This window comes from Ochlerotatus camptorhynchus, unplaced genomic scaffold, assembly GCF_037179485.1.
Source record: "Ochlerotatus camptorhynchus isolate MF236.1 unplaced genomic scaffold, CSIRO-AGI_Acam_v1.1 ptg000230l, whole genome shotgun sequence".
Classification (NCBI taxonomy): domain Eukaryota; kingdom Metazoa; phylum Arthropoda; class Insecta; order Diptera; family Culicidae; genus Ochlerotatus; species Ochlerotatus camptorhynchus.
In genome coordinates, this window is record NW_027040720.1 from 2,214,058 (window position 1) to 2,237,077 (window position 23,020).

General features: G+C 33.9%; 1 protein-coding gene across 1 annotated transcript in view; it reads right to left on the minus strand.

Annotated features, from left to right (window-relative positions):
• Positions 1 to 23,020, minus strand: part of LOC135704081 (serine/threonine-protein kinase 32A) — a 440,753-nt gene that overhangs the window by 146,899 nt on the left and 270,834 nt on the right. Inside the window, exon 3 of the mRNA XM_065225510.1 lies at positions 2,550 to 2,715. Coding sequence (XP_065081582.1) covers positions 2,550 to 2,715 — 166 coding nt within the window. The remainder of the gene's footprint in view (positions 1 to 2,549; positions 2,716 to 23,020) is intronic.

The window sequence follows — 23,020 nt, forward strand, 5'->3', positions numbered from 1 at the left end:
AGGCGCAAAAAATAAATTATATACATCTGAATAGGGTTCTCAATGAAACTTGAACCGAAAGTCCGTTTCACCTTTTAGAATAGTCGGTAGATGAGCCGGTAGATTGGCAACCCGGCTGAGCTGTAACCCGGCTGAGTATTTCGATACTAGCCTAAATATTATGATTGTTACACGCAACTTCTAACGGCGCCGGTGGTGTAGTGGTAAGCGTGATTACCTCTCAGCCCAGCAGGCCTGGGTTCAATCCCAGTCGGCGCCGCCGGGATGTTCTGAGGCATAACATCTCTGATCACGCCTTCCTTCGGATGGGAAGTAAAGCCGTTGGTCCCCGGTTCATGAGTTGATGGGTCGATAGGTAGGGTCCAGGTGTGGGAGCTGCCTTCCTGGCACGTCGGTAGCATTGGTGCTCAGCACGGAAAACAAGATCGACGGAAAAAACAAACCAAAGAAAAAAAAAAAAAAACACGCAACTCCGAATCCTACAGATGACACTGATGACAATATTGAAGTTGATGATGATGATAGTGAGAAATAAGTATTGCGCATTTTGCACCAAATTAGACTCCTGTGTAAAAAATAATTGCACAGTAATATTTTCGCACAGGCCAGAAAATTTAAAAATTGACTTTTTTGAAAGCAGTAACAGCTTTAGAACATTACTAGCAAGCTACACTGTTGAATTAAAGCTCTAGAAAGCATTAAGAAGCTCCATATTTAACTTTTATGATCAGTGCGAAAATATTACTGTGTACTTATTTTTAGCGCAGGAGTCTAATCAGGTGTGGAATCCGCAATACGTGTTGGTGGAAAAGTTGTACGTGGTGAAGTTGAAGGCTATATTTAAATGATGTCAATGATAAAGTTCATGGTATTTTTTAACTTTATGATGATGCCTGTTGGCTGAGACTTGAAAAGTCTTGGTCAGGTCACCAATCAAACAAACTAAGTTGGTATGTTATCCAAGTCAAATACTCACGGTCTTCTGCCACCAGAATCTCTCAAAATTGAGTTTCCTGTCTCTTACATTGGACTGTAGCTGAATGTAATTACGTCTTCTGTCCATGCAGTCGCCACATACAAAACCCAAAAAACAATGATATGTTGGGCACTATATAAACGATAAAAGCTGAATTTCACAAACAGAATTCTCTCGGCAGTTAACTGGATTCAGAAAGGATTTCAAGATAAATTACATTGATTGCATCACCCCGAAGCAGTAAACTAAGCGCAAGGAGTCTACAGAGGGAGGGGAAAAACCGAAGCGATAACAATCCAGTTGTGCTGTGCATGCTTCTTCATTGTTCAAAGTAAATATTTTTCTTTAAACTTCTCACTCACAGCTCCAGCTATCACAGCCCGAATTGAAATGACAACCGGAAAACGCAACCGGAGGGTGCAAAATTTCTTACTGTTTTGTATGTTCAGAATCTTTAATAAATCACCGAATTTACAGATTCAGGGAAAAAGTTGCTTGTTTGCACTACCTGAAATGACGATCGAATTCTTGTAAATTTTTATTAGGGAGCAGCCGACAACCCAGAAGGTTCCCTGAAAGCAATCGTAGTGCCAATCCTTTCGCACTGATAAGGAAACAATTTCTTCCTTCAAGTTCAGTTCGAATGCATGTAGGGTTACGGTATTTATTTTCGTCCTGACGTTGAACCTAAAATCCTATCGACAATTGGGTTGTTTAATTTCGGAAATCATACTGAATTGCATACATCATCTGAAAGAGCTTCTGAGCAAAACAATAATTTTATCGATCCCATAAACATTCATCTCGATTTTTAAATCAAAATTCAAATTTTTAATGCTTGACACTAAATATATTAGTTGACAGCTCGCTCCCTTCCAGGGGCTTACATCAAAATTGATAAAATTTTGGATGTTGGTTCTATTCTTGAAGCAGTTTACGAATTTGGTTTTACCTCAATACCCATAAACAACCCAATTGACAGTAGAAAGTTCTGCTTAAAAGGGACTAGATTGATAAAACAATTTCACTGACCCGGAAAGGCTTCAATAATGGGTTAAAGCAAACGGTAGGTGCCGCAACCCTGAATGACAACACAGTGCCCACTTCTGATGAAGCAAAAAGAAAAGTTACTGCTGGAATCAGTAATGCAATTTAAAACTGAGCAAAATTCAATTTATAAACTTGCCTTCTATCTCCGGTGGACCATTGGCGAATACAGTACAGTAGAATGACAGCTTTCATTCTCTTTCTTCCTCTACCACCACCAGGCTTGGATGGGGGAAAAGAAAAGCTGACTCTGCACCCGCCCGTCAAGTGATTCCATTTCGATGCAGTATGAGATATTCATCGCTTAGCTAGGAACTCTTCCCCATAAAAGATGACTGCGAAATACTGCACCCACTATTCCTTTGATCTACCAATGGTCTAATGGAGTCGCTTTGAACCCAGGAGGAAGCAATCATAAATCTTTCAAGTATGTATATATTGATTGTAACGAGTACTTCGTCGGCAAAATTTCCACGTCGGTAGTTTTTATCCATTTAGAAATTCCAATCACTCGCGGAGAACTCACCTTGAAACGAAAACCAAAGGTTCACCAGGAAGGGATGTTCCAGTGTGGCCAGCAGATCGACTTCCTTGAGGACCCCTCCGAGGGCCCCCCGACCGATGCAGGCACTGCGGCTGACGTACTTCATGGCGAAGAGATTGCCATTGTCGCGCTTCTGAACGATGCACACCTGGGGGAAGAGATGGGAAAATTCCGGATCAGTTAAAGTCACATTGCGTTCGGAGCTTCGAAATATACATTTATATGTATGGAATAGCGGTAAGTTCAGAAACGACTGACATTGCGAGATCTCTTGAAACTTCACGAACTTTTAGAGCTTCTATTCGTAAGGAGCATTTTGATCTCCTGGAACTTTAAGAATGCCCGTAACTTTGGCTAATCTGGGCATGTGTCAACAACTTGCGGAACTTCTGAAACTAAAAGAATTTCAGGGTTAGGAACTCCGCAATATTTTGTCACAGAGCGTTCGTTAGTAACTGATGCGCTGAGAAACCTACGATTTTAGAAATTTCCCACACAGCTGAGAAAAAGAGACTCTCACTCTGAGTTCTCTGCCTTCTCAATTCTTGATTCTCGATTCTTACTTGGGTTGTTTAACTTCGAAAAATATAGCAACTTTTATACATCATTAGATAGAGCTTCGTTTCCTGAACACGATTTTTAAATCAAGATATAAATGTTTGATCGTTGACACTAAATCTATTCGTTGACAGCTTGCTCCCATACAAAGTCCCACCAATGGGCGCTAAGATGGTGATCTTTGCTAATGTAATAGCATTTATTTGAAATAGTTCCAAGGCACCGAAAATGATGAAATTTAGGATTTCAGTTCCAGTTTTATTACAGATTACCAATATGTATTTACCCTAATACCGTTAGCTAACCCAATAGAGTTGTTTAAAACTGGAACTGAAATCCTAAATTTCATCATTTTCGGTGCCTTGGAACTATTTCAAATAAATGCTAAATATCTATAAGCCGTCAACTTATAGATTTAGTGTCAACAATTAAAAATTTAACCCTGATTTAAAAATCGAGATAAATGTTCATGGATACGGCCCTCAATTATCGATTCCCGATACTCGATTTCCAATTCTCGATTACCAATTCCCGAACCATCAGCTGTGCCTTCTTCATCTATTGCACAAACGAAAACTTTCAAGATTTCACTCAGCAAACAACGCAAACAACCGTCAACGAGAAGAAAGGCGAGCAAATCGTTATTAATAGCGACCCATTTCTCATCCTCAACAAACCGTCGCAACATCGCAACTGTAAACTGGCAACACCCGGCTTCCAGAAGCAGGAAAATATAAATAAAAAATATAAATGCCATTGTTTGTGTGCCTTTTTTTTTCATCCTTTCACAAATACTTCAGAGGAGAACCCGTTTTTCATGTGCTAACTCGTTTATCACCACCATGTTGCGCTTTCAACGGCCGACCCGAAGCTACCTTTTCCCTATAAAGACGATTTTGCTGCCAACCGCAAACAGTTTATAATAATTTCGGTCAACCACTGCAATATGGTATGACACTTTTATGAGGGAAGGTATACTTTAGTACGAGATTTAAACCTTTGAAGCTTTTCCGTAGGAATCGAATTTCCAACCCATCGTCATTCCACATATTTTCTGTTTTCCTCAAGCTTGAAACTCAATTTTGTTCTCGTTCCCATTCCGAAGCAATACAATAGATGCTTCCAACGAAAAGATTTGCAGTCGATAATGATGCTAAAAATAGTCACAAGAGACAAATGAGCAAGGATATTCTCCTCTGTCACTACTTGCTACTGCTCAGGGCTAGAAAAGCAACATGAATGGGCAGCTGATTCCTGGAAGAACAAAATCGTTTTAATGCAGCTTCATTTATTTCCCACAAAAGGAAGTATGAATGAAGTCTTGCGGAAGTGGAGCTTATGGAGGCAGGAAGTGATGGACTGGAAGTGGTGACAGGATGAAAGATGCTGGTAACAGATTAAATGGGCTTTCACGATACAATTTGTCAAGTTTGACAAATTTGTCAATTTATGAATTTTAAAAATCTATAAATAAGTATTAAATTTCAATAAGACCGTTTTCTCAATTTCTAAATAGGGGAAATGTATGTAATGTCGGCCTAAGTGTCCCTAATTTGGGCCCATACATAAATTCAGCAATCGACTACATTTTCAATAGCAACTAAAAATATCCATTTGTTCCGTCCCCCCATCTAGATTAAATTGATAAATAGCAGATTTTTAGCGATGGGCCCAATCTTAGATCCATAGGCCAACATTAGAGCCATTTTCTCTATGTCTATTTACTATTTTTAATTTCGAATTTCGTCGATTTATTCAGTAGGAAAATTTGTCAGTTGGTCATATTTGTTATATAATTTTTTTAATTTTAAAAATTTGTCAGTTAGTAAGTTTGTCAATTTGTCAATTTATTGATTTGAATTTTTTTTAATATGACAAATGATCAGCCAATTTGTCAATATGACAATATTTCAATTTTTTTAATATTACACTTGATTTTTTTCAATTTGTAAATTTTTTATGTTTTCAATTTGTCAATTTCATCAATTTGTGATTTGTCAATTTCGTCAATTTGTTAGTTTGTCAATTTAAAATTTCAAATTTATCAATTTTCAATGTTGTTATTTTAATCAGTATTGTCAATTTCCCAATTGGTCTCCCAACAAAATTTTATGTTGTTTGTTGATGCTGAATAAGCCAATATGCAGTATAATCTCTTTTTAGCCATCATTGTATGTTGAGCAGTTTTTCAACTTGTCATTTTGTCAATTAGCAATTTGTGATTGATAAATTTTTCAATTTATCAATTTGTCTGATGTGTCATTTTGATAAATTTGTCAATTTTACCTATTTCTTCAATTTGTGGTTTGTCAATTGATAAATGGACCGATTTGCCTATTTCATAATTTTCGTGAGCATTTTCGTTCATTTTTCACCCTGCAGCTTAATCAGCTTCATAAAGCTCATAAACAGGTCTCGTTGCAATTTGGGAAATTTTGTTCATTTTTTTGATTTGTCAATGATTTGTCATACATTACCAATCATCCTGCAATTTATAAATTTGTCTAATTATTAATTTGCACAAATTGGCAAATTTGGATAATCTTTCAAATTTGTCCATCTGCTTGACAAATTTGGAATTTGGAATCAGGAATTTGGAATTTGAAATTTGGAATTTGGAATTTTTAATTTGGAATTCGGAATTTGCAATTTGGAATTTTGAATTTTGGATTTGGAAATTGGAATTTGGAATTTGGAATTTGGAATTTGGAATTTGGAATTTGTAATTTGGAATTTGGAATTTGGAATTTGCAATTTGGAATTTGAAATTTGGAATTTGCAATTTGGAGGAATTTGGAATTTGCAATTTGGAATTCAGATTTTTGAATTGGGAAATTGAAAATAAGGAATTTGGGGTTTGTTATTTGAAATTTTGAATTTTTAATTTGTGTTTGAAATTTGGAATTTGGCATTTGGAAATAGCAATTTTTTATTTGGAAATATAGAATAAGGAATATTTGGAATTAAAATTTGGAAATCGGAATTAAAAATTTGTAATTAAGAATTTAGAATCTAGAATTTGGAGTTTGAAATTTAAAATTTAAAATTTGAAATTTGAAATTTGAAATTTGAAATTTGAAATTTGAAATTTGAAATTTGAAATTTGAAATTTGAAATTTGAAATTTGAAATTTGAAATTTGAAATTTGAAATTTGAAATTTGAAATTTGAAATTTGAAATTTGAAATTTGAAATTTGAAATTTGAAATTTGAAATTTGAAATTTGAAATTTGAAATTTGAAATTTGAATTTTGAAATTTGAAATTTGGAATTTGCAATTGTGAATTTGGAATTTGGAATTTGGATTTTGGATTTTGGAATTTGGAATTTGGAATTTGGAATTTGGAATTTGGAATTTGGAAATTGGAATTTGGAATTTGGAATTTGGAATTTGGAATTTGGAGTTTGGAATTTGGAATTTGGAAATATGAATTTGGAATTTGGAATTTGAAATTTGGAATTTAGAATTTGGAATTTGGAATTTTGAATTTGGAATTTGGAATTTGGAATTTGGAATTTGGAATTTGCAATTTGGAATTTGGAATTTGGAATTTGGAATTTGGAATTTGGAATTTGGAATTTGGAATTTGGAATTTGGAATTTCGAATTTGGGATTTGGAATTTGGAATTTGGAATTTGGAATTTGGAATTTGGAATTTGGAATTTCTTTCCTTTATTTAACGTCGGTCTCTGTTCCGCAATCTAGTGCCAATCACCGACGGACATCGATTGCCATCCAGTGACGGCAATCGAATAAGCAGGAAGGCAGCTTCCACACCTGCGTAGGATATCGCACCCATTCAACACACATGGGCCGGGACCAACGGCTTTACTTCCCTTCCGAAGGAAGACGTGCCTCAGAAAAATCCCACCGACCTCGGCTGGGATTGAACCCAGACCTATCGGGGTGTCAGAAAGCAGTCACGCTTACCACTACATTTGGAATTTGGAATTTGGAATTTGGAATTTGGAATTTGGAATTTGGAATTTGGAATTTGGAATTTGGAATTTGGAATTTGGAATTTGGAATTTGGAATTTGGAATTTGGAATTTGGGATTTGGAATTTGGAATTTGGAATTGGAATTTGGAATTTGGAATTTGGAATTTGAAATTCAGAAATAAAAATTTAGTATTAAGAATTTGGTAATGAGGGATTTGAAATTTGACATGTGGACATTGGAATTTGGGATTTGGAAATATGAATTTGGAATTTGGAAGTTGGAATTTGGAATTTGAAATTCAGAAATAAAAATTTAGTATTAAGAATTTGGTAATGAGGGATTTGAAATTTGACATGTGGACATTGGAATTTGGGATTTGAAAATATGAATTTGGAATTTGGAAGTTGGAATTTGGAATTTGGAATTTGGAATTTGGAATTTGGAAATTTCAAATTTCAAATTCTAAATTCAGATTTACAAATTTAAATTTCAAATTTAAATTCAAAATTACAAATTCCAAACTCCAAATTCTAAATTCATACTTACAAATTTAAATTCCAAATTCATATTTGGAATTTGGAATTTGGAATTTGGAATTTGGAATTTGGAATTTGGAATTTAGAATTTGGAATTTGGAATTTGGAATTTGGAATTTGGAATTTGGAATTTGGAATTTGGAATTTGGAATTTGGAATTTGAAATTTGGAATTTGGAATTTGGAATTTGGAATTTGGAATGCAGGGTTTGGAATTTGGAATTTGGAATTTGGAATTAAGAATTTGGAATGCAGGGTTTGGAATTTGGAATTCGGAAATAAAAATTTAGTATTAAGAATTTGAAAATTAGGGATATGAAATTTGACATGTGCAATTTGGAATTTGGAATTTGGAATTTGGAATTTGGAATTTGGAATTTGGAATTTGGAATTTGGAATTTAGAATTTAGAATTTGGAATTTGGAATTTGGAATTTGGAATTTGGAATTTGGAATTTGGAATTTGGAATTTAGAATTTGGAATTTGGAATTTGGAATTTGGAATTTGGAATTTGGAATTTGGAATTTGGAATTTGGAATTTGGAATTTGAAATTTGGAATTTGGAATTTGGAATTTGGAATTTGGAATGCAGGGTTTGGAATTTGGAATTTGGAATTTGGAATTAAGAATTTGGAATGCAGGGTTTGGAATTTGGAATTCGGAAATAAAAATTTAGTATTAAGAATTTGAAAATTAGGGATATGAAATTTGACATGTGCAATTTGGAATTTGGAATTTGGAATTTGGAATTTGGAATTTGGAATTTGGAATTTGGAATTTGGAATTTAGAATTTAGAATTTGGAATTTGGAATTTGGAATTTGGAATTTGGAATTTGGAATTTGGAATTTGGAATTTGGAATTTGGAATTTGGAATTTGGAATTTGGAATTAAGAATTAAGAATTACTTTAAATTGATTCTGAATGATTAAAAAGATTTTGGAAAATTTTGATTTTGGAATTCTAGGAATTTTGGGAACTCAAAATTTGGAATTTGAGGACTTTGGAAATTGAAATTTGGAATTTGGAATTTTTACTTTGGAATATGGAGCATGGAATTTTGATTTTGAAATTTGGAAGATGGAATTAAGAATTTGGAATTCAAATTTGGAACTAAGAATTTTGAATTTGGAATTAAGAATTAAGAATTTGGCATATGGAATAAGGAATTAAGATTTTTGAGTTAAGAATTTGGAATTAAGAATTTGGAATGAATAATTTAGAATTTGTTATTTAGAATTGGGAAATAAGAACTTGGAATTTGGAATTTGAAATTTCAAATTTCAAATCTGGAGATAAAGAATTTTGAATTTGAAATTTAAAATTTCGAAATTGGAAGTAAGGAAATAGGGATTAGCTATTTCAAATTTTGAATTTGAATTTGAATTTGAATCTGAATTTGGAATTTTGACTTTGGAATCCGAAATTTGAGTAAAAAATTTGGTCGAAATTAGGAATTTAGAATTTGGAGTTTGGAATTTGATAATTGGATTTTTGAATTAAAAATATGAAATTTCGAATTCGGGATTCGGAATTTGGAACTTGGAATTTGGAATTTGGAATGTGGGATGTGGAATTTGTCATTTGTCATTTGGAATTACTAATTTGGAATTTTGAATTTGAAATGCTAAATTTGTAATTTTGATTTTGGAAAATTTGGATTTTGGAATTTTAGGAATTTTCGGAACTCGGAATTTGGAATTTGGGGACTTAAGAAATTTAAATTTGGAATTTAGACCTTGGAATATGGAATATGGAATATCGATTATGAAATTTGGAAGTTGGAATTCAAATTTTAAATTAAGAATTTGGAATTTGGAATTAAGAGTTAAGAATTTGGCATTTTGAAATAATAATTTGGAACTCAGGAATAAGGGATAAGGTATAAGAAACTTAAAATTTTTAATTTGAAATTTGGCATTTTGAAAGTGGAATTTGGAATTTAAATTTGGATCTGCGAATTTGTATTTTGGGATTAAGAATTTGGAATGTGGGATTTGGAATTTGGATATTGGAATTTGGAATTTAGATTTTGGAATGTGCGATGTGGAATGTGGAATTTGGAATTTTGAATTTGGATTTAAGAATCTGGAATTTGTAATATGGAATTTGGAATTTTGATATTGAAAATTTGAAATAAGAATTGAGAATGTGAAATTAAGAATTTAGAATTTGAAATTTGGATATAAGAATTTGGAAATGAGAATTTGGAATTTGGAATTTCGAATTTGGAAATAAGGATTTAGGGATTTGAAATTAAAAATTTAGAATTTGGCATTTGGAAATAGGAATTTTAAATTTGCACATAAATAATTCGGAATTTGAAATTTGGAATGTGGAATGTGGAATTTGTAATTTCTTATTCGTAATTTTGATTTTGAAATTTTTAATTAAGAATTAAGAATTTGGAAATTGGAAATAAGAATTTGGAATTTGGAATTTGGAATTCAAAATTTTGAATATGGAAGTAAGGAATTAGGGATTTGATATATAAAATTTGGAATTTGGCATACGGAAATTAGAATTTTGAAGAATAATTTTTCAAAAAATATGCAGAATTTGGAATTTGAATTTGAATTTGTTATTTGGACTTTGAACTTCAAAATTTAGAATTTGGAATTTGAATTTGGAATTTGGAGTTTGGAATTTTAAATATGGAATTTCTAACTTGGAATTTTGAATTTTGAATTCCGAATTAGGAATTTCGAATTTGGATTTTGGAATTTGTAATTTGAAATATGGAATTTTGATTTTGAAATTTGGAATTAAGAATTAAGAATTTGAAATTTGGAAATAAGGATTTGGAGTTTGGAATTTAGAATTTTGAATTTGGAAGTAAGGAATTAGGGATTTGAAATTTAAAATTTGAAATTTGGCATATGGAAATTGAAATTTTGAATTTGGGAATAATTTTTCAAAAAAAAAATAATTCGGAATTTGGAATTTGGAGTTTTTTATTTGAAATTTTGAATTTTTAATTTGTGTTTGAAATTTGGAATTTGGCATTTGGAAATAGCAATTTTTTATTTGGAAATATAGAATAAGGAATATTTGGAATTAAAATTTGGAAATCGGAATTAAAAATTTGTAATTAAGAATTTAGAATCTAGAATTTGGAGTTTGAAATTTAAAATTTAAAATTTGAAATTTGAAATTTGAAATTTGAAATTTGAAATTTGAAATTTGAAATTTGAAATTTGAAATTTGAAATTTGAAATTTGAAATTTGAAATTTGAAATTTGAAATTTGAAATTTGAAATTTGAAATTTGAAATTTGAAATTTGAAATTTGAAATTTGAAATTTGAAATTTGAAATTTGAAATTTGAAATTTGAAATTTGAATTTTGAAATTTGAAATTTGGAATTTGCAATTGTGAATTTGGAATTTGGAATTTGGATTTTGGATTTTGGAATTTGGAATTTGGAATTTGGAATTTGGAATTTGGAATTTGGAAATTGGAATTTGGAATTTGGAATTTGGAATTTGGAATTTGGAGTTTGGAATTTGGAATTTGGAAATATGAATTTGGAATTTGGAATTTGAAATTTGGAATTTAGAATTTGGAATTTGGAATTTTGAATTTGGAATTTGGAATTTGGAATTTGGAATTTGGAATTTGCAATTTGGAATTTGGAATTTGGAATTTGGAATTTGGAATTTGGAATTTGGAATTTGGAATTTGGAATTTGGAATTTCGAATTTGGGATTTGGAATTTGGAATTTGGAATTTGGAATTTGGAATTTGGAATTTGGAATTTCTTTCCTTTATTTAACGTCGGTCTCTGTTCCGCAATCTAGTGCCAATCACCGACGGACATCGATTGCCATCCAGTGACGGCAATCGAATAAGCAGGAAGGCAGCTTCCACACCTGCGTAGGATATCGCACCCATTCAACACACATGGGCCGGGACCAACGGCTTTACTTCCCTTCCGAAGGAAGACGTGCCTCAGAAAAATCCCACCGACCTCGGCTGGGATTGAACCCAGACCTATCGGGGTGTCAGAAAGCAGTCACGCTTACCACTACATTTGGAATTTGGAATTTGGAATTTGGAATTTGGAATTTGGAATTTGGAATTTGGAATTTGGAATTTGGAATTTGGAATTTGGAATTTGGAATTTGGAATTTGGAATTTGGAATTTGGGATTTGGAATTTGGAATTTGGAATTGGAATTTGGAATTTGGAATTTGGAATTTGAAATTCAGAAATAAAAATTTAGTATTAAGAATTTGGTAATGAGGGATTTGAAATTTGACATGTGGACATTGGAATTTGGGATTTGGAAATATGAATTTGGAATTTGGAAGTTGGAATTTGGAATTTGAAATTCAGAAATAAAAATTTAGTATTAAGAATTTGGTAATGAGGGATTTGAAATTTGACATGTGGACATTGGAATTTGGGATTTGAAAATATGAATTTGCAATTTGGAAGTTGGAATTTGGAATTTGGAATTTGGAATTTGGAATTTGGAAATTTCAAATTTCAAATTCTAAATTCAGATTTACAAATTTAAATTTCAAATTTAAATTCAAAATTACAAATTCCAAACTCCAAATTCTAAATTCATACTTACAAATTTAAATTCCAAATTCATATTTGGAATTTGGAATTTGGAATTTGGAATTTGGAATTTGGAATTTGGAATTTAGAATTTGGAATTTGGAATTTGGAATTTGGAATTTGGAATTTGGAATTTGGAATTTGGAATTTGGAATTTGGAATTTGGAATTTGAAATTTGGAATTTGGAATTTGGAATTTGGAATTTGGAATGCAGGGTTTGGAATTTGGAATTTGGAATTTGGAATTAAGAATTTGGAATGCAGGGTTTGGAATTTGGAATTCGGAAATAAAAATTTAGTATTAAGAATTTGAAAATTAGGGATATGAAATTTGACATGTGCAATTTGGAATTTGGAATTTGGAATTTGGAATTTGGAATTTGGAATTTGGAATTTGGAATTTGGAATTTGGAATTTAGAATTTAGAATTTGGAATTTGGAATTTGGAATTTGGAATTTGGAATTTGGAATTTGGAATTTGGAATTTAGAATTTGGAATTTGGAATTTGGAATTTGGAATTTGGAATTTGGAATTTGGAATTTGGAATTTGAAATTTGGAATTTGGAATTTGGAATTTGGAATTTGGAATGCAGGGTTTGGAATTTGGAATTTGGAATTTGGAATTAAGAATTTGGAATGCAGGGTTTGGAATTTGGAATTCGGAAATAAAAATTTAGTATTAAGAATTTGAAAATTAGGGATATGAAATTTGACATGTGCAATTTGGAATTTGGAATTTGGAATTTGGAATTTGGAATTTGGAATTTGGAATTTGGAATTTGGAATTTAGAATTTAGAATTTGGAATTTGGAATTTGGAATTTGGAATTTGGAATTTGGAATTTGGAATTTGGAATTTGGAATTTGGAATTTGGAATTTGGAATTTGGAATTTGGAATTAAGAATTAAGAATTACTTTAAATTGATTCTGAATGATTAAAAAGATTTTGGAAAATTTTGATTTTGGAATTCTAGGAATTTTGGGAACTCAAAATTTGGAATTTGAGGACTTTGGAAATTGAAATTTGGAATTTGGAATTTTTACTTTGGAATATGGAGCATGGAATTTTGATTTTGAAATTTGGAAGATGGAATTAAGAATTTGGAATTCAAATTTGGAACTAAGAATTTTGAATTTGGAATTAAGAATTAAGAATTTGGCATATGGAATAAGGAATTAAGATTTTTGAGTTAAGAATTTGGAATTAAGAATTTGGAATGAATAATTTAGAATTTGTTATTTAGAATTGGGAAATAAGAACTTGGAATTTGGAATTTGAAATTTCAAATTTCAAATCTGGAGATAAAGAATTTTGAATTTGAAATTTAAAATTTCGAAATTGGAAGTAAGGAAATAGGGATTAGCTATTTCAAATTTTGAATTTGAATTTGAATTTGAATCTGAATTTGGAATTTTGACTTTGGAATCCGAAATTTGAGTAAAAAATTTGGTCGAAATTAGGAATTTAGAATTTGGAGTTTGGAATTTGATAATTGGATTTTTGAATTAAAAATATGAAATTTCGAATTCGGGATTCGGAATTTGGAACTTGGAATTTGGAATTTGGAATGTGGGATGTGGAATTTGTCATTTGTCATTTGGAATTACTAATTTGGAATTTTGAATTTGAAATGCTAAATTTGTAATTTTGATTTTGGAAAATTTGGATTTTGGAATTTTAGGAATTTTCGGAACTCGGAATTTGGAATTTGGGGACTTAAGAAATTTAAATTTGGAATTTAGACCTTGGAATATGGAATATGGAATATCGATTATGAAATTTGGAAGTTGGAATTCAAATTTTAAATTAAGAATTTGGAATTTGGAATTAAGAGTTAAGAATTTGGCATTTTGAAATAATAATTTGGAACTCAGGAATAAGGGATAAGGTATAAGAAACTTAAAATTTTTAATTTGAAATTTGGCATTTTGAAAGTGGAATTTGGAATTTAAATTTGGATCTGCGAATTTGTATTTTGGGATTAAGAATTTGGAATGTGGGATTTGGAATTTGGATATTGGAATTTGGAATTTAGATTTTGGAATGTGCGATGTGGAATGTGGAATTTGGAATTTTGAATTTGGATTTAAGAATCTGGAATTTGTAATATGGAATTTGGAATTTTGATATTGAAAATTTGAAATAAGAATTGAGAATGTGAAATTAAGAATTTAGAATTTGAAATTTGGATATAAGAATTTGGAAATGAGAATTTGGAATTTGGAATTTCGAATTTGGAAATAAGGATTTAGGGATTTGAAATTAAAAATTTAGAATTTGGCATTTGGAAATAGGAATTTTAAATTTGCACATAAATAATTCGGAATTTGAAATTTGGAATGTGGAATGTGGAATTTGTAATTTCTTATTCGTAATTTTGATTTTGAAATTTTTAATTAAGAATTAAGAATTTGGAAATTGGAAATAAGAATTTGGAATTTGGAATTTGGAATTCAAAATTTTGAATATGGAAGTAAGGAATTAGGGATTTGATATATAAAATTTGGAATTTGGCATACGGAAATTAGAATTTTGAAGAATAATTTTTCAAAAAATATGCAGAATTTGGAATTTGAATTTGAATTTGTTATTTGGACTTTGAACTTCAAAATTTAGAATTTGGAATTTGAATTTGGAATTTGGAGTTTGGAATTTTAAATATGGAATTTCTAACTTGGAATTTTGAATTTTGAATTCCGAATTAGGAATTTCGAATTTGGATTTTGGAATTTGTAATTTGAAATATGGAATTTTGATTTTGAAATTTGGAATTAAGAATTAAGAATTTGAAATTTGGAAATAAGGATTTGGAGTTTGGAATTTAGAATTTTGAATTTGGAAGTAAGGAATTAGGGATTTGAAATTTAAAATTTGAAATTTGGCATATGGAAATTGAAATTTTGAATTTGGGAATAATTTTTCAAAAAAAAAATAATTCGGAATTTGGAATTTGTAATATGGAATTTGGAATTTTGATATTGAAAATTTGAAATAAGAATTGAGAATGTGAAATTAAGAATTTAGAATTTGAAATTTGGATATAAGAATTTGGAAATGAGAATTTGGAATTTGGAATTTCGAATTTGGAAATAAGGATTTAGGGATTTGAAATTAAAAATTTAGAATTTGGCATTTGGAAATAGGAATTTTAAATTTGCACATAAATAATTCGGAATTTGAAATTTGGAATGTGGAATGTGGAATTTGTAATTTCTTATTCGTAATTTTGATTTTGAAATTTTTAATTAAGAATTAAGAATTTGGAAATTGGAAATAAGAATTTGGAATTTGGAATTTGGAATTCAAAATTTTGAATATGGAAGTAAGGAATTAGAGATTTGATATATAAAATTTGGAATTTGGCATACGGAAATTAGAATTCTGAAGAATAATTTTTCAAAAAAAAAATCAGAATTTGGAATTTGAATTTGAATTTGTTATTTGGACTTTGAACTTCAAAATTTAGAATTTGGAGTTTGAATTTGGAATTTGGAGTTTGAAATTTTAAATTTGGAATTTCTAACTTGGAATTTTGAATTTGGAAATCAGAATTAGAAATTTCAAATTTGGATATTGAAATTTGTTATTTGAAATATGGAATTTTGATTTTGAAATTTGGAATTAAGAATTAAGAATTTGGAATTTGGAAATGAGAATTTGGAATTTGGAATTTAGAATTTTGAATTTGGAAGAAAGGAATTAGGGATTTGAAATTTAAAATTTGGAATTTGGCATATGGAAATTAGGATTTTTGAAGAATAATTTTTCAAAAAAATAAATCATAATTTGGAATTTTGAATTTGGAATTTGAATTTGAATTTGGAATATAAACTTTGAAGTTAGAATTTAGAATTTAGAGTTTTAATTTGGAATTTGGAGTTTGGAAATTTAAATTAGGAATTTTGAATTTGGAATTCAAAATTTTGAATTTGGAAGTAAGGAATTAGGGATTTGATATTTAAAATTTGGAATTTGGCATACGGAAATTAGAATTTTGAAGAATAATTTTTCAAAAAATATGCAGAATTTGGAATTTGAATTTGAATTTGTTATTTGGACTTTTTTTTTTTTTTTTATAATGCGTTTATTTTTCCAGGCTCATTTGCCGTAGCTTTGCGGAGCCGATATTCATCGTTTGGGTACAAAATTACTTAAAACTAACGTTAGTAAAGCGGGGGCCGATTACTCGCGGCTATCTCGAGGTTAGGGGTAACAAATTGTAACAAACGGGTGGCAGGGTAGGGATTGAGAACACAAGGTTTTTTAGAGCAATGTGCTCTTGATCTAGAACTAAGCGACATACTGGAGAAAAAGACAAACATGGGGGTACACCGATGGAGACCTAGCAACTTGAGAGAACACAAGATGACACTAACTACTAAATCCTCAGATCGATCCGTTTTAAAAACACATAAATTAAATTAAAATAATCGAGATCTCGGCTCGCCAAGATGTCTCTAACGGGCCGCATAGGTTGTTTTCCTCGGGCCCTGAGGGATGCGGATAACTCGGATCTAGCAACACAATGTAGGGTGCATGACCAAAGCACGTGGTCGATATCGTGATAGCCTCTACCACAAGCGCACAAATTGCTGCCTGCGAGCCCGATTCGGAAGAAATGCGAGTCTAACGAGTAGTGATTGGACATGAGCCTTGATATGACACGTATAAAGTCACGGCTCATGTCCAATCCTTTGAACCATGGCTTGTTCGATACCTGTGGGAGAATAGAATGTAACCATCTTCCCAGATCACTCTCATTCCATTTTTGTTGCCAGTTGGTGAGGACGTGCTGACGGGTAATTGAGAAAAATTCCGCAAAGGCGATTTGTCGATCAAAAATATCGCCTTCCATAGCGCCCACCTTAGCTAGCGAGTCCGCTTTCTCATTGCCCGGAATTGAGCAATGAGATGGGACCCAAACTAAGGTGATAGTATAGGAGCAGTTAGATAAAGTACTCAATTTAGCTCGGATTTCGGTCAGGAAATACGAGGAGTGCTTCATCGGCCTCATTGATCGAATAGCCTCCAACGAGCTAAGGCTATCAGTAAAAATAAAATAGTGATCAGATGGTAGTGAGGCAATTTGCTCTACTGCGTAAAATATGGCTGCTAGTTCCGCAACGTATACGGAACAGGGTTTTTGCAGTTGATATGAGGCGCTATGAAATTCGTTGAATACTCCAAATCCAGTGGAAGCGTTTATAGTTGACCCATCTGTGAAAAAACTCTTATTGTTACTAACATGGTGGTACTTGTTTGCAAAAATTAAGGGAACAACCATCGACCGATGGTGATCTGGTATTCCACGGATTTCTTGCAACATGGTCAGATCAAAATTTACAGAGGAACTATAAAAGTCTTGGAGGCAAACACGAGAGGAATTGAATGAAGAAGGGCCAATCTCCAGCGTCATGTAATCGTAATAGAGACTCATGAATCTTGTTTGAGGATTTCTGTCGAGCAGCTTCTCAAAGTTTTCTATTACCAATGGGTTCATTACTTCACAACGGATAAGAAACCGAAAGGACAGCTCCGCGAAACGATCTGTCAGTGGAAGAACACCCGCGAGTACTTCGAGGCTCATCGTATGCGTCGAGTGCATACAGCCAAGCGCGATTCGGAGGCAACGGTATTGAACTCGTTGCAGCTTCAAGATATGTGTTTTCGCCGCGGATTGAAAGCAGAAGCTACCGTACTCTAGAACCGACAAGATGGTTGTTCGATACAACCTGATCAGATCTTCCGGGTGTGCTCCCCACCAAGTTCCGGTAATTGTACGAAGAAAATTGATTCTTTGTTGGCATTTTTGTTTCACATACGCAATATGTTTTCCCCACGTGCTTTTGGAATCGAACCAGACACCTAAATACTTGAAAGATATACTTTGAGTGATTGTTCTACCCTTTAGTTGAAGCTGTAACTGTGCAGGATGATGCTTCCTAGAAAAAACAACCAACTCAGTTTTCTCCGGAGAGAATTCGATACCCAGCTTCATAGCCCAAGTAGACAAATTGTCTAAGGTATCTTGCAATGGTCCTTGCAGGTCCGGTGCACTTGGCCCTATAACGGACACAACGCCGTCATCTGCAAGCTGCCTTAGCGAGCAATTTTCATCAAGACAACCATCAATGTCTTTTACGTAAAAATTATAAAGAAGAGGGCTTAAACATGAGCCCTGGGGGAGACCCATATAACTAATTCGTGAAGTTGTCGAGTTTCCATGAGAAAAGCTCATATATTTCTCAGACAACAAGTTGCTCAAATAGTTGTTCATAATTGGTGAAAGCCCACAATCGTGGAGTTTATCCGAAAGGACATCGATACAAACAGAATCAAAAGCCCCCTTAATGTCCAAGAAAACTGAACCCATTTGCTGTTTTTGCGCATAGGCCAGTTGAATTTCAGTTGAAAGCAACGCAAGACAGTCGCTCGTTCCTTTGCCTCTCCGAAATCCAAATTGCGTATCTGAAAGTAAACCATTCGACTCGACCCATTTGTCTAGACGAAAAAGAATCATTTTCTCCAACAATTTCCGTATACAGGACAGCATCGCGATGGGACGGTACGAGTTATAATCCGACGCGGGTTTACCGGGTTTTCGAATGGCGATAACTCTTACTTGCCTCCAGTCATCCGGAACAATGTTGTGCTCCAGAAATTGATTGAATAAGTTCAACAAGCGTCTCTTCGTGACGTCTGGGAGATTTTTGAGCAAGTTGAACTTGATTCTATCCATTCCTGGAGCTGAGTTGTTACATGAAAGGAGAGCAAGTGAGAATTCCACCATCGAAAACGGGGAATCTATTTCGTTATTACCCGACGGACGATCACGAACGTTGGTTTGAACCGGTACCGAATCCGGGCAAACTTTCCGCGCGAAGCTGAAAATCCATCTGTCCGAGTACTCCTTGTCTTCATTAATCGGTGATGACGCGTTTCGCATTCTCCTGCCGACATTCCAGAGTGTTCTCATGGAAGTCTCTCGCGACAAACCATCGACGAACCGACGCCAGTATCCGCGTTTTTTTGCTTTAATTAAGTCTTTAAAGGTTTTCTCGAGGTCGGTGTACCGCTCGAAATCCCCGACCTTACCGTGTTTGCGGAAGCGTTTAAACGCGGCGGACTTCTCGCTATTCGCGTCGGTGCAATCCTTATCCCACCACGGGGTGGGAGGTCGCTTGCGGACGGAAACACCCGGAACACGTTTCGTCTGTGCTCGCAGCGCAGAATCGATGATGACACGCGCGAGAAAGGAGTACTCGTCCAGCGGAGGAAGTACGTCAACCGATTGACTGGCATCAAGAACCGCGGACGCGAATTTTCGCCAGTCAATGTTTTTCGTAAGATCGTACGCGATGTCGACCGAGCGAGTAGAAGATGAACCATTGGTAATAGAAATTTTGATTGGCAAATGGTCACTACCGTAGGGATCTTGAATTACTTTCCACGAGCAATCCAACGATAGTGAACTCGAACAAAGTGAGAGGTCTAATCTGCTTATTTTTGCTGGAGGTTTGGCTACTCGTGTTGCTTCCCCGGTGTTTAGAATTGTCATTTTGAAGAAGTCGCACATGTCGTATATCAAGGTTGAGCGGTTGTCGTCGTACAGTTCCCCCCAGCCTGTACCGTGAGAGTTAAAATCTCCCAAGATCAACCGTGGCTCCGGCATAGCCGTGCAGATATCCGCGAAACTTTGACGAGAGATCGCGGTTTTCGGTGGAAGATATACTGAGGCAATACTGAGGCATTTACCTCGAATATTAACCTGACATGCAACTACTTCAATGCCTGTCACTGAAGGCAGATCGATTCTATAGAAGGAATGGAGCTTGTTGATCCCCAGAAGCACCCCTCCATACGAATCTGCGCGGTCAAGGCGTATAATGTTGAAATCGTGGAAAGCAAGATCGTTGTCTGAAGAGAGCCATGTTTCACAAAGGGCAAATGCATCAGAAAGTGAGTTGTTAACTAAAAATTTAAATGTGTCAAGTTTTGGCATAAGACTTCTACAGTTCCACTGAAGAACAGAGATCATATCCCCGACCTCATTCGGAGAATTATCCATCAAAGGATATGATCGATGCAAGGAAGGACCACCTAGAAGCTAGTTGCTTCAAAAGAGTTTTCACCATTGGCAGCACTAAATTAATAATGCTCCTCGTTGAGTCAGAGACATTGAATATACTGAAGAAGCTATCCACAATACCAGAAAACGTGAACATGGGAGCATGTTCTTGCTGATTATTCAGCTGATTTTCTGGCCGAAAAACTGGAACATCTGGGGTTTTAGATGATCCTGGAAGTGACGGAAAGTTCTTGTCATAATTACAAGGTTTATAACCCGGTGGAATGGGTTTCGGTGAATTTCCGTTACTTCTTGATTTTTCCAAGGTGGAAGGGTGGTCCGTACGAGTGGCCTTACGAGGCTTTTCGGTGGTGTGTTTTTTTGCTCGTTTTCTCGTATTGCCTTTAAAGACAAACGGACTATCCTCACCGACCTCTGAGTCAGAGTCTAGATCATCAACTGGCAAAATGGAGAACGTGTTTCTGCTTTTTGGTGTGGTCTGAGAAGATGAAGCGGTATTCTTTAAGAGTTCTGCTTGAGTTCTCTTGGAGCGAGCTTGCAGAGACCGCTTAAGTTTTTCTCCCTGCTGTTTATACCTCGGGCAGTCAGTCAGGGTATGTAGGCTTTCCTTGCAGTACACGCATTTTGGAGGAGCACCGCAAGGGCCCTCTTGATGTTGCTCGCCACACTGATCGCAGCGTGGTTTGTTCGAGCAGTAGTCCGATGTATGACCAAGTTGTTTACATTTCGAGCAGTTCATTACCCGAGGTACAAACAGACGTACAGGCAGCCGAACCTTGCCAATAGCGACGTAGTGAGGTAACGCTGAACCCGAAAAGGTCACACGAAACGAGTTTGACAAGGAATACGTTTTTTTGGAGCCTACTACGGATACTGTCTGCATTTGAAGGCAGTCCAATATCTTCACCTTCGGCAGGGCACGGTTTTTAAAGATTCCGAAGGAATCGGGACCCAAGAAATCATCACTAGTCAAACTCGCTTCGGTGACCACTCCTTCAATTTCTACCTCACTACTGGGTATGTAGACTCGGTATTCCAATGAAAAAAGCTCGCACGCAACAATTTGGTTAGCCTGCTTCCGGTCATCAACGGTAACGCGCAGTTTTATTGGTGTTACCTTGAAAATATCGGTAACGGCCGAAAAATGTGTTGTTAGATCCTTAGAGATCCTCGGAATGTTCAAAGGTTTTTGTTTGGGCCGGAAAAAAACAACCCATGGGCCTTTCGAGGCTTCTGGGTAAGCCTTTAGGCGGGGGAGCGCAGAGGTTTTCGGGGGCAATGGTGTGGGGGGTGCAGGTGGACGAGGAGGAGATGGTGGGGGAGAGGGTTGTGGGCGATATCTTTTCTTGGGATATGCTCCAGTATTTTTGCTGGAGAGCGAGTCAACTGGAACGTCAAGGGTTTCCATTTCCACAACTTCCTCGAGACTTTCGTGTGAGGTGGAATTAAGAGTTTCGTCGTCTGAGATGGCAAGCGACCATCCCCCGCCTTTGTCATTTTCATCCATTGCGGTTAAATATCGCCGCAATGGTGTTTTTGGTAAATATTTTACAAATAATTACAGTAATTTCAAATAATATCAAAAATAGAAAAACAAAAATGCAAAAATAAAAAAAAAATAAATGATATAGTTTTACTCTACTCTTTAGTATGAGTAATATGAAAGAAACAAAAAAAAAAAAACCAAGAAAAAAAAAAAAAATAGAAAAAAAAATATATATATACTGAAAAAAAAAAATTTGGATCACCCTAACTATACTCTACTTAAAAATAGTACGAGAAAAAAAAATCAAGAAAAAAAAAAAAAAAAATTATAGATATATACTATTTACAAGATTTTGGATCACCCTAATTATGACCCAGCCTAATCTAATTCTGGACCATGCGGGAAGATGCGATACTGGTGAAAACAAAGCGACACGGTATACCTATTGCACTGAGGCGGCAGATGACTGGTGCGATGCTATTGTATTCCCCAACGGCTGTTGGGTCGATAGCCTTGCAGCTGGTATGCCTCTTTCGCCTCGGTAGGCAATTTAACGTGCTTTCGTTGTTGCTATCAATGGGCCGATAGTGGTGATGATTTTACAGATGTTGATGTTAAAGCTGGACCGTAATCAAAGCGCTCGGCGTATGATTAACGGCTTCCTCACTCGCGCACTAGTTGTCTTAACACTATGCCAACTAACTTTGGCGAGAAAAAACCCTCGCGTGGGGAAAAACTCAAAAACTCAAAAACTAGTGTCGTACAACGAGACCGATGCGACTTGACCGGCTCAGCGTGCGAGACGGAATGAATTATTTGGACTTTGAACTTCAAAATTTAGAATTTGGAATTTGAATTTGGAATTTGGAGTTTGGAATTTTAAATATGGAATTTCTAACTTGGAATTTTGAATTTTGAATTCCGAATTAGGAATTTCGAATTTGGATTTTGGAATTTGTAATTTGAAATATGGAATTTTGATTTTGAAATTTGGAATTAAGAATTAAGAATTTGAAATTTGGAAATAAGCATTTGGAGTTTGGAATTTAGAATTTTGAATTTGGAAGTAAGGAATTAGGGATTTGAAATTTAAAATTTGAAATTTGGCATATGGAAATTAAAATTTTGAATTTGGGAATAATTTTTCAAAAAAAAAATAATTCGGAATTTGGAATTTTGAATTTGGAATTTGGAATTTGAATTTGAATTTGGAATTTGGACTTTGAACTTTGAACTTTAGAATTTAGAATTTGGAGTTTGGGATGTGGAATTTTA